Raw genomic sequence first — 12,368 nt, 5'->3', positions numbered from 1 at the left:
CAAGTAGCTCTTTGTCATGGACAGGATAGTTCATCTCCGCAGCCTTCTGTGGTGTAGTGCCCAGAGAGGAAGCGGGCACGTCGGCGTCGGTGAAAGAAGGCGCCGAGACGAATGCTGATGGATGCGGATGATGAACTCGACGCAGTTGATGAAACGCGACGCGATTGATGGGGGCGACGCGCGGCAGAGGTCGACGGAAAGTCGACGCAGGTGATGGGCCGCGAGACACAGCGACAGAGTCCAACTCGACGCGTAATCATCCGACGAGTCGACCAGCGCCCCGTCTCTGCAAAACGCGTCGACCCTAATCCCCGCCGAGCAAGACGCGCCGAGTAAGACGCGCCGACTAAAACGCGTCGAGGTAAGATCTTGATTACGCCACGCAAATCAGGTTGAAGGACGGCAGTGCAAGCACGACAGAAGTAGGGATAGGCACAGAACGATCGGCTTAGCAAGCAGTAGTACGGAGTAGCCAGTAGCTAGGGCATAGGATAGGGTAAGGACTCAGTCCCGAAATTTCTCTGAACCACAAAGACCTCCCGTCTTCTCCGAGGTTCCAGGGGAACCACCAAGCGCCGGCAAGTAGAACCGCCTCGATATCGCGGCCCCACGTCGTTTGCTGGTTCGGGTGCTCACCCCCCCCCCACCCCCCCCACAGACCCGTGCTGGAACAAAGGCACGTTAAACGTATACCGTTTAGGTGGGCGCCCGATAACGCGCTGCCTAGGCGAAGGACCGCACCGGCCTGATAACCGCCGTGCACAAGACCCCCCGTGTAGGCCCGATAACGCCGCACGCCCAAGGCTCGACGCCCTACGACAAGGAACAAGCGTCAACGCAAACCCCCCCAACTCCGAAGCCAGCGAAGACTTGGGCCTGTATTTCGAAGATACGCTACTCCAACAACCGGGAATAATTTGCTCGGCGCAACCGCTATCCAGACGCGCCGAGTTTGTGCGAGATCGCATTCGCGAGATTTCTCCGAGGGCGCTACTCCACACTTCAGCTGGCGAGATTCGAACGCCACCACGCGCTCGCGCCCGTCGGCGTCTGCTTGCAGCAGGGCACAGCCGATGGCAAAGTCCGAGGCGTCATAGACGACACTAAACGGACGAGCGGGGTCTGGCAAAGCCAGAATAGGCGCATGAAGGAGACTGTCCTTAATTGCCGCAAACGCATCTTGATGCTCGGTGTCCCAACACCACTCCGCATCCTTCTTTAGGAGATTGGAGAGTGGCCGAGCCATCTCAGCGTAGTTCTCGCTGTACTTGTGCAAGTAATTGGCCAAGCCAAGCCACTTGCGAAGATCCTTCTGGTTCTTGGGAACCGGCCAGTCAACAATGACCTTGACCTTGACCGGGTCGGCCCTCTGGCCACGCTTCCCGATGAAGCACCCTAAGAAGGGGATCTCTTCCGCTCCGAAGATGCATTTGTCAATGTTGGCGTACAGCTTGTTTTAACGCATGCATTCGAGCACAGCACGCAGGTGCTCCGCATGGTTCTCCATATCAGTCTTTCCGTGCTCCGCACGACTGTGGACAAAGATGTCATCGAAGTACGTTTGCGCGTACGCCCGATGGGGCCTGAAGAGCTGCGTCACAAGACGATTAAACGTCGCGGGTGGGGTCGAAAGCCCTTGGGGCATCACCAACCACTCCCAGAGCATGCCGCTCGGAGTACTCACCGCAGGGAGAGGAATGTCGCTCGTCCTCATGAGCAATTGGTAATATCCATCAACCAAGTCGAGCGCACTGTACATCGTACATCCTGTCATGTTGTTCTGAAGAACATCCTTCCGAGGAATCGGCGTCTGCGTCGGAATGGTAGCGGTATTCAGCTTGTTGAAAGCATGCACGATACGCCACTTGCCATTCGGCTTTGACACAGAACGTCGGCGTAGAGTGTGGAGACTTACTCTCACGCACCATGCCCGCCTCATGCTTCGCACGGAAGAACGCGTCAATGACGTCACACTGTAGGGCCACTGCCTCGTCACGCAGTACTTCGTTCCCGGAACGAGATCGATTTCGTGTCGAATACCTCGATCCGGAGGTAGCCCCGAGGGCGGCTCCTTCGAGACCACGTCCTGGTAATCCTTTACCACTTGATACAGGGGATCCGACGGGTCCTTCAGGATCGCCGATCCGCTCCGCGCATTCAGCGCCTTCTTGATGTCTTCCAGGATAGCTTCATCCAGAAGCGAGGACGAGTTCAACTCTTCTTCGGGTCGTATGACCACTACCTCAGCCAAATCTCCAGCCTTCAAAGCTTCGCCGAACTCGGCCAAGAACATCTCGTCCAGCTCCAGGAGAGCAGACAGTGAGGGCAGGTGAGGCGGGGCGGGTGAACGCCTTTTCCGCCCAGGTGTATAGTGTGCGAATGTTCCGGGAGAACAAAGTCCCTTAGAACTTCTCAGGCGGATACCCCAGAAGATGTCCACCCGAGATGGCGTGTGTTCCTTGTGACAATCCCTCTCGGGTCGTTTGTCTTCGAACCAAGGAGCTCGGCCGAGTTGGTGAGTTGTTGTACACAGTTGGGTTTCCGAGCGGGGTGCGATACGTACTTCCAAACGTAGGCCCTACGACTCTGGACGATAACCACAAATACAGAGTTATACACAAATACAAATATCCGTCACTTATTCTTTCGGACCCTCGGACGGTGGGTCACTACTCCAGTCAACTAACGAGCCGTATCCAGGGTACTGGTCAACCCTGGGCGACTTCAAACGCGCACCACTCCCAAATGTACTGAGAGAAAAAATAACCAATATCAATACCCTACCACACAATAGGCTTCCGGCCAAGTCCCAGGCGGCGCTATTCACTCCGCCCGAGATGTAATCGATAATATGAAATGCAGGACCTCGCTCTGGGCGGGAATACGGCTGCAACTAGGAAATGAAATAGGCGGATCACCCTGAGACGCCTGTACGCCCGTCCCTTTACCTAACTTGGCGTACTTACTTCAGGGAGAGATCCAACCACGGTCGTACCTAGCCGCGGTGCCTGGTCGTCCTGCGCTTCCCGCTCTTCTTGGCGGCTTGCGGGTTTCAGGGGAAAACGAACTCTGTTTATCTTTTACTCTGTGGCTATATTCCTGCAACTTAGACATGCATTCTGCTTTTCACTTGATTTCACTATACCGCGGTTAACGTCGACATCCCGGCCGAGCCAAAATCCAGTGTAGAGTCGTGGGTACAAATCACCTCCTTCAACGTTCCACGGAATCTTTGCCCATCCTTGGTCGGTCTGCCAGGTCGGTCGGAAACATCTTGACTTGAGTATAACTTGATCGTATCTCCCAGACTTACACCCGGCCAGAGTCACAAAATGAGTTAGCGACTCGGCCAGGGTCGCTGGTCGATATGCATCCTGGGCGAGTCTTCGCCGGGTCCCAGATCCTTGTACTTGTCCCGCAATCCACATTGTCCGGGCGCACCATTTCAGCCAATCAGCATGTGCCCAGACGAAAGCCCAATTTTCCATCGTGTCACAAGTCGTCGAGGTTGATACCTCCGTCGACGTCGCCCGTCAGTCCATTCACGAGTGTATAGAGCTGCTCGCTCTCGCGTGGAGCCTCACCGCTCGACACGCCCTTCTCGACTCGTGAGATCGCAGACGCCTTGCGCCTCGCAGCCAGCGCTTTGCGGCGGTGCCTCCTCTTAATGGACACCGTCCTCCCTGAAGAGCTCCGTGATTTCGCGTGCGTCTTGACGCCAGGTGTCACCACCTCGTTCAGCTCCAGGGGAGCCCCAGTGTCTTTACTGACACTCAGTGAAGAGCTGCACGATCCGCAGCCTCCACTCAGTGGATTACGTGCCACTCCACCATCTTCATCCGGGCAAAGCCCCTTGTTCTTCAGCATCGTGCCGACCGCGCCGTCTCTGGCACGCAGCAGGGCGTCGCCCTCAGACGCACGCCCGCTCAGCGGAATTCGTGCCGCTCCACCTGCCGTCCGCGAGCCACGCTCGGAACGCTCGTTCTTAACACACTCAGTGTCCACCAACTCGGAAACTCCGATGTCCAGCGCATTGGCCGACTCGGTCCAGTGCTCGCGCCAGAAGCGCTTCCTAGCAGAGGTGGGTTCATGACTCGCCAATGCTCCGCCAGGAGAGAAATGCGTAGCACCAAGGATCTTCGACCTCCAATCGATACAAGGCTCGTGGCGTTCCAGCCACGCCATACCAAGGATGAGATCATATCTCGAATCGAGGTCTAAGACCAGACAGCGTTCCACGCTATCAAAAGCCAAAAACTTCACGCCCAGGTCCACAGGGACCTTAGGCATCGTGACACGAGCACCCGTCGCGAGACGAACAGTGACGATGTCACTCCCGCGCGCTACCAGCGCCTCAGCATAAAGCTGACTTCCGTCCATCGTAGAACGCCGGGCGTAGTTACCCGACGCTCCCGAATCGATCAAAATCGTCCATGGCTTGGTGAAGCCCTTCACCCCAGCTTGGACAACTAGCAAGGCCGGCTTGCATACACGTTCCGTGTTAGAGAGTACGGCTCTCTTCGGGGCTAAGTCCTGTCGACCTCCACCTCGCCGAGGCTCAATAGAGCTTAGTTATTCCCCAGTAGGCTACTGGGACTTCTCGTTTCCCCGAGACAAACCAGAGCCCTGGCCCGAACTCGAAGAGCGGCTTGACGAAGCCTGGCGCTGATGGCGCAGCGGACACCCAGCACAAAGGTGACGGGTGTCACCACAGATGAAGCATATGCGGATACTGCGACGCTGCTCAGCAGCACGAAGCTCGGCTTCTTCGTCTTCAGCATAGCTGAGGTCCATGGGTTCCGGACCACTCGACGCGCTAGCGTAAGACGCATTCCATCCAAGTCTCGACGACTTAAAGTTGTGCTCCGCAGTCAATGCGACGCTCACAGCCTCTTCAAAAGAGCTCGGGTGGGTTCGGAGCAGGCAACGCCAGTGCGAAGGCCCTCCATGAACACCGTAACGGTGACTACTTCCGGCAGTGGGTCCGTAGACATGCCAGCAATGAGAGTTCTCAACTCTTGGACATAGTCCACCAACTCCTTCTTGCTCTGCCGAGTAGCCAGGAAGCGTGAGCGCACGCGATACGCCTCGTTAGGCGGAGCGAACACTCGAGACAATTGCTGTTTCAGCTAGTCCCACGTCGGGAAGGCCACCTCGACCGACGTCCCGGACGTTAGTGCCCACTCGCCCACCGAGCTTCGAGATAGCTAGAGCCACGCGCTGCGACTCCGTCCGGAGTAGAGCTGAGCACATAGCCATCTCAATCTCACGGGTCCAAAGCATCAAGCTTTCACCCTCCTTGCCTTCGAAGGTCTTCACGCTCAACATGAGCGGCTTGGGTCTTGTTCCCGCGTCGAATGACGAAGCGGGCGCTTGGGGCGCCGCGGCCGTTGCCATCATCTGCTGGAGGTGCTCTAGCAGAGCATTCTCGTAGCTTAAAAACGCCTCGAGACGCGCGTTCACCGCGTCGGGGCCTTGCTGCGCAAGTTGCGTCACGCCCTCGGGGCCCAGCAAGGACATAAGCTTTTTAAGCGCATCCTGCTGGTTCGGGGGCAAGTGAGCGAACTGCTCCATTCTCCACAGAGGGTCAGTCTGTACAGACTCAGGTGTCGGATTGACTACAAGTGCTACCAAGTGCAGCGGAGCTGCCGTAGCTTTAGCATCAGAGGAAGACGTAACAGACTCACAGAGTCTCAGCTTAATATAGTCCGTTCTAATACCAGTGAGGCGAGGCCGATGAAACCTTTGTCGCCCAGGGGTGTTCGTATAGCGCAGCCCAAGACTGTTCCCGAGGGGTAGACCCAGAGAATCGACTTGAGAGTCAACAGCAAGAAGATAGACCCAGAGATTCGCAGCCGCAAAGCTTTAAACCCTGAGAATCACACTCCTTGGTTGGCGTGGGTACCTTGTGTAATCCCTGTCGGCTCGTTTGTCTTCGACGGAACGGCACTCCACCGGTTGTAAATGTAGCCTCGAAGAAGTGCGGGAGCGCACGTCTACTTCAGAACGCACCTCCACACCAAAAGGCAAACCCAGAGAATCAGATCCCCTGAAACCCAGAATATCACGAATTCAGGGTCCAGGATTTCAGTCAACTCTGGGACTTGGAACTCAGAAGACACCTTACCCAAATGCCCTCCTAGCTCGATAAAACCAACAAATACAGAGTATACAAACACTACAACTAGCCGTCACTTATTCTTTTGGACCCTTGGACGGTGGGTCACACACACACTAGGCTCACTCGAGTCTGAAATTCAGGGGCCTAGCTCCCCTGAGACTCACACAAACGCGCACCACCTCCAATAAAGGAGGAAAATACAACCACTATCAGTTACCTTCCCTTCACACAAGCAGTCAATACAAAATCCTGGAGGCGACTGCCTAGCACCCCAGAATACCCTCTGGAATAATATGAAATGGGCTACCACGAGCACAGCAAGTGACCCAACTAGGATATGGAATAGATGGATCACCCCAGGAAGCTCAAGGCCGTCGCTGGTCACCACCTAACTGGACTTGAGTTTGATGGAGCCCACACAGACGGCTGTCCTTCGCCGTTGATGTGCCCTTAGCGTCCCGCGGTCGTAGTCTCGGGTCCTCCGGATTTCCGTCAGCAGGCTTGGCCAAAGTCACTTGCGCAGTACAGGGTAAAAGGAACTCTGTTTGGCTTTTATCAGCTACTTCTCTCTCTCTCTCTCTCTCTCTCTCTCTATATATATATATATATATATATATATATATCTTCTTCGGGCAAATATCTTCTGTTCACTATGCTTGGGGTCAAAATGTCTTGTCTTGAGTATACCTTGGGATCAGCGGTCCAATCTTGCGATCGGCTTGCGAATCCATTGTCGCACGGCGTCGAAAGTGCCAATTGTGGGTCCTTAGACTTGGTTTAGTATGGTGCAGGACTCCCTCTCGACTCCTCGAAAGTATCCAGTCAGTGCATCCACAACGGTTCTTCAAGGTCACGCATCACTTTGATTGCAGACTGACTGCGAACCGACTCGAATCCCTGAGAATCAGGTGACACTCAGGGTCATCTTCTGAAATCCTGGGAATTCTGAGGAATCTTGGGGAACTGTAGGGATTCTTGGGTGTTGGCTTGGGAAACACTTCAGTTCAGTATAGAGAGTCTGGATTTATGGTCCAAACCCAGAGAATCATCTTTCAACTCTGGGTCACCTGCACTCAGGGAGGTGAACTCTGCGTCATCGTGCGGCACTCTGGGTAACAAGTCTGCTGCAGTGCAGACTCGTGTGTATCTCCTCAAAGCCACACGTTTAGCGGGTTTAGCGGCCTCCTGCGCATGATCATGGTAGTAGTGGGTTGATTCTCAGGGTAAGTTGATCCTCTGGGGCACTCTGAGCCACAGCAAGATGAGGTGTATCTGGGATACATTCTCCAGAGACACTTTCCGCCAGACTTTAGGCACTCATCGTAAGGGAAAGTCCGCGGCTGGACTGAGTGTTCTCTGAAATTCTGGGCGTGCACTCCCAGGATTCACACTTCCAGCCAGTTGGGCCCATCTGCGGCAGACGCTGGATTCATCCCGAGAAATCACTTCTCTCCCACAGTCGCCATCCATGTCACACGGGTACAGCCGCGCCGTATCCAAGTCATTCACCAATCAGCATCCGATACAAACTCCAGGTCACAGAGGTGACGGCACATCGTCGGCAATTTTCTGGGGACCGCCTCGTGTCACCAGAACGTACGAGTCCGTACACCTTACGGACTCCAAGAGTCAACCCTTAACTCTGAACTGTGTGAATCTCAAACTGAATGTATTTCCCTTTATTGCGGCAAAGCCGCCTACGGTGTAAATGTATCCGGTTCACTATCTAGCAAAGTGAACCCTAGTCATATGCATAATCAGTGGCTCTGAAGCCATGCACTGATTCTCCTACTGATTTAGGTTAGACAGTGTGTACCCACTTCGTAGCCCTTCGGGTAACTCTCGTGTAACCCCGTTACAGTACAAGTGTAGATACGAAGAAGAAGGGCATGAAGGGCGAGAAGGCTGCTCAACCACCGTTCGATGGCAAGGACTTCGAGGTGTGGTTCGAGCGCATGAAGGTGGAGCTGGAACGCAAGGGCGTGTGGAAGTACTGTGAGAAGGACATCGAGGAGCCGGAGGAGTCGAAGCAGGACGAGCACGACGCGTGGAAGAAGGACTCTGCGCGCGCGAAGGAGCTACTCTACGACGGAATGACGGACAAGATAATGAAAACTGTGAAGTTTGAGCCGACTGCGTTCCGTGTAGTGGAGAGATTGAAGCAGAGATTCGTCGGAAAAACGTATTTCAAGTATGCAGCTGAAATGACACAGTTGAGGAAGCTCCGACTCCCGGAGAACGGCAACATGTCTGATCAATTGGGCGAAATGCGAAGATTTATTGATCGAATTGCTCTATTGTGTAAACCTCTGGATGAGTATGAGAAGCCTGCTATTTTGATCAGCACACTGCCTGACGCCTATGATAACGTGGTGGAAACATTTTTGCCAAGTCACGTGCCTCGAAATGTAAATGACCCTCCCAACTGTGATCAATTGGAGCATGCGTTGGAACTCGCGTATGATCGACGCCAAGGACGAAAGCTGGACGAAGGCAGTGAAGACCAAGCTTTGTTTGGAGGATCTGGTAGAGGTCGGGGCCGAGGTCGTGGTCGGGGCCGTGGCTCTGATCGTGGCCGTGGTGGTCGCAGTGGAGGACGTGGTCGAGGGCGTAGTTTTGGTCGTGGTGGTGGCCGAGGAAGCAGCCCAGGATCTGGACGTGGTCACGGAGGACAAGGTACCAGTAGAGAGAGATGTTTTCATTGTGGAGAGCAATCGCACCAAGTGCTGGACTGCCCACGCTTAGGCAGACATCCGCCAAGTGGTGCTCGTGGATCAGAGCCTCCTCAGAAGCAAGCCAAGGTAGAAGGAGCGCAGGGAAAACGAGCTGCTAAGAACCAGTATACTGGAGATGAGAGTGATGAATCGGCATACGTGGTTACTGCTCTCATCAAGCAGCCTCCCAACGTGCAGATGTTTGCGAGCAAGTGCTGGTACTTGGACTCGGGAGCCACAAGTCATTTGGCTAACCTGAAAATTGATTTTATTTCGTTCACGGCCATGAGTGCATTGGTGCGAGTTGGTGGTGAAATCTGGTTGACTGTAGCTGGAATTGGTACTGTGAAAAAGGAGATCCAGACTACAAGTGGGCGGCGGACGTTAGTACTGCGTGGAGTACGTTATGTACCAGAGCTGCAATGCAGTTTATTCTCAGTGCGTCGACAAACCGCACGAACCCTGCCTGCTGATGAGAAGGTTCGAGTTCACTTTGACGACGATGAATTCGCAAAGGTGAAGTTTGAACAAGGAAGTGCGAAGGCACATGTTGGCAGAACCAATCTTTATTGCTTGGAGCTGGAGAGTCCTGTGGATTCTGCATTGGTTGTCGCCACTGATGGAGACCACAAGGTGCAGCTGTGGCACACGCACCTTGGTCACCCAGGACGGACAGTATTCAACGCACTATTTCGCCATGCAGACTGGCCGCTGTTAGCTGTGGATTTGAGAGTCGGGCGAGGCTTCAACTGTGAAGCATGTGTAATAGGCAAGATGGCGAGAAAGAGTTTTCACTCGGTGCCGAGTTCGACTCGAGACTGGCTAGTTGGAGAACGAGCACACGTGGATGTTTGGGGACCGTATCCAGTGGTTTCGTACTCGGGCATGCGCTACTTTGCTCTCTTCGTCTACGAGGCTTCTCGCTTCTCGACACTGTTCCTGATGAAAGAGCGCACCGACGTCTACGCAAAGTTCCAGTTCTACTATGAGCGAGTAAAAACACAATTGAAAATCCGAATGAAGGGGCTTCGTTGTGATAATGCTCGCGAACTACTGGCGCTCGGTGAGAAGTGCAAACGCAACTACGGAAAGGAGTGCTCGCTGACTGTGAAGCATATCCCAGAGCAAAACGGGGTTGCTGAACGAATGATTCGCACGGTGACTGAGAGGATGAGGTGCTTGCTGGAGCATTTCGGACTGCCCAAGCAGAAGTGGGCGGAGGCCGCTGTCACTGCAGCGTACTGTGTGAACATCGTGCCGAACAAGAGAAAAGGAATGCAAGTCCCGTATGCAGTGTGGTTCAGAGAGACACCTGCATATTCGAGACTTCGGACGTTCGGTTGTGCTGTGTTAGCGTACGTTGACAAAGTTGAGCGTAAGAAAATGGATTCACGAGCAAACGAAGCTGTATTCGTTGGTTATTCTCGTGAGCGGAGAGGCTACCGGTTGCTGGACAGCAAGACGAACAAGGCGTTCTACAGCCACAGCCGTCTTCTTTGAAGATAAACCTGGTCGAATCCTGTTGAAGGATGGTACAGAGGCGCAAACAGTCCCCACGTCGGAGTACTTGGACATTGATGCTACGACGATGCAGAATATCCCGGCCTTGCTGGAGCAAGCGCAAGCTGAGGAGAGACATAAGTCAGAGTGCAGAAAAGGTGGGGCTAGTGAAGGAGCAGTGCAAGCTGAGGCTGCTAGTGAAGGTCATGCACAGCAGATTGATGGTGCCCCAAGTGAGACCGCACCGTCGCGAAAAAGAGCGCGTGCGAATGGAATCTCAGCTTCGCGCAAACGAGCCCGCACTGTTGAAAAAGTGAAACCAAGTGCAGAAGCAGCACGGATGAGTGAGGAGAATGCGCCTCGTCGGAAGAAGAGAAAAAGAGGGAAAAGAAAGAAACGAAGTTGTGAACGGTGTGATACACAAAATGCAGAGTCTGATGGTCCGGGCATTGGGCAGTGTGTGACACCGGCTGTGGAGCAAGATGATAAGGAGGCAGAAGTGCAGCAGTCTTCGACTCGTTCGCCTGGTGGGATGACGACCGCTAGCAACGAGAAGCTGGATGCTGATGGTGACTCGCCGATGGGGGACCTAACCGTCTCTGAGCAGCGAGATGACTCTCGCAGTGAGGCACCGAAGACTGGCTGCAGAGAATACCGGACGAAGAGTGGCAGAGTGTCGAAGCCACCCCGGTGGCTTGATGACACCATTCATCTTGCGTACAGAGACTGAATTAGGAAGAAGCGGTCAGCTGGTTCATCAAGCTGGGAGGTGAAACGTGATGAAATGCAGTTTGAAATTGCAAAAGAGAAAGCAATGGATTGGTGGCAGGACTTCTGTTGTCTTTCAAATAGTGTGATTGATGAGCCAGAGACCCTGGATGATGTAATGAATAGCGACTACGCAGAGGAGTGGCGTTCAGCAGCGGATACCGAGTACCATGCCTTAATGAAAAATGGTACGTGGAAGCTGGTCCCTCACCAGAAAGGTATGAAGGTGCTCGGAAACCGGTGGATATTTCGCGTGAAGTATATACCTAATGGGGAAATTGAGCGGTTCAAAGCCCGACTGGTGGTCAAGGGCTTTATGCAGGTTTATGGCGTTGACTACCTTGAAGTATACTCACCTGTGGTCCGCCTAGAGACTCTGCAGATGCTGCTGACGCTGGCTGCAATCTGGGACTACGAAGTCGACCAGATGGAGGTGACGACCGCGTTCTTGAATGGCCCTATTGATGGTGAAGTTTACATGGAGCAACCAAATGGGTATGAGGAAGCAGGAAAAGAGGACTGGGTTTGCAAACTGGATAAAAGCCTGGATGGCTTAAAGCAAGCCCCCCGTGTTTGGTTCCGCCTGCTCAAAGACCACCTAGAGAAGCAAGGCTGCAAAAGTGGTCGACGGTGAGTTGGTATTCATCTCCATCTACGTGGATGATTTGATTCTCTTCGCCCCGAACAAGATGCTGATAAAGGAGCTGAAGCAGATGCATCATGTGCGTTTTGAGATGAAGGACCTGGGGCCGATTCACTACATTCTGGGCTGGGAGATATCGCGCAATAGAAAGGAGCGGACAATTTTCATCAACCAGCTCAAGTATGCAGACAAAGTATTACATCGATTTGGCATGGAAAGATGCAATGGCTGCAAAGTGCCAAGCACCCCTGCCTTAAAGTTGTCGAAGGTCATGTGTCCGACCCACGAGAGAGGAGAAGGAGTTGGTGAGTGGAAAGCCGTACCGGGCTGTATTTGGCAGCCTAGTGTACTTAATGTTGGGCACACGCCCTGATTTGGCTTACCTGGTCCGTAAGTGCAGTCAATTTCTCGAAAACCCTGGGATTTTGCACTGGCGCGCAGCAAAGCGTGGGTTGCGTTACTTAAGGGAGACGCAGGACTGGGGGCTACAATTTGGAGGAGTGCAATGGAATGAGCAGGAATTGGATGACCATCTAAAAGCTTTTGCAGATGCAGACTTTGCGAACCGAGTGGACGATCGGAAGTCTATTGCTGGGTTCATCCAGTTCTGTGGCAGCACAAT

General features: G+C 53.8%; 1 protein-coding gene across 1 annotated transcript; it reads left to right on the top strand.

Annotated features, from left to right (window-relative positions):
- Positions 1-8,010: 8,010 nt before the first annotated feature.
- PHYSODRAFT_247551 (hypothetical protein) lies at positions 8,011-8,866 on the top strand (the record flags this gene model as incomplete). The annotated part of the gene is made up of 2 exons (XM_009540604.1): positions 8,011-8,312; positions 8,563-8,866. The coding sequence occupies 2 exons, from the start codon at positions 8,011-8,013 to the stop codon at positions 8,864-8,866; spliced, it is 606 nt and encodes a 201-aa protein (XP_009538899.1).
- Positions 8,867-12,368: the final 3,502 nt, after the last annotated feature.

This window comes from Phytophthora sojae, assembly GCF_000149755.1.
Source record: "Phytophthora sojae unplaced genomic scaffold PHYSOscaffold_15, whole genome shotgun sequence".
NCBI lineage: Eukaryota > Oomycota > Peronosporomycetes > Peronosporales > Peronosporaceae > Phytophthora > Phytophthora sojae.
Note: the sequence above shows the minus strand (reverse complement) of the source record. Positions and strands in the feature narration are given on the sequence as shown.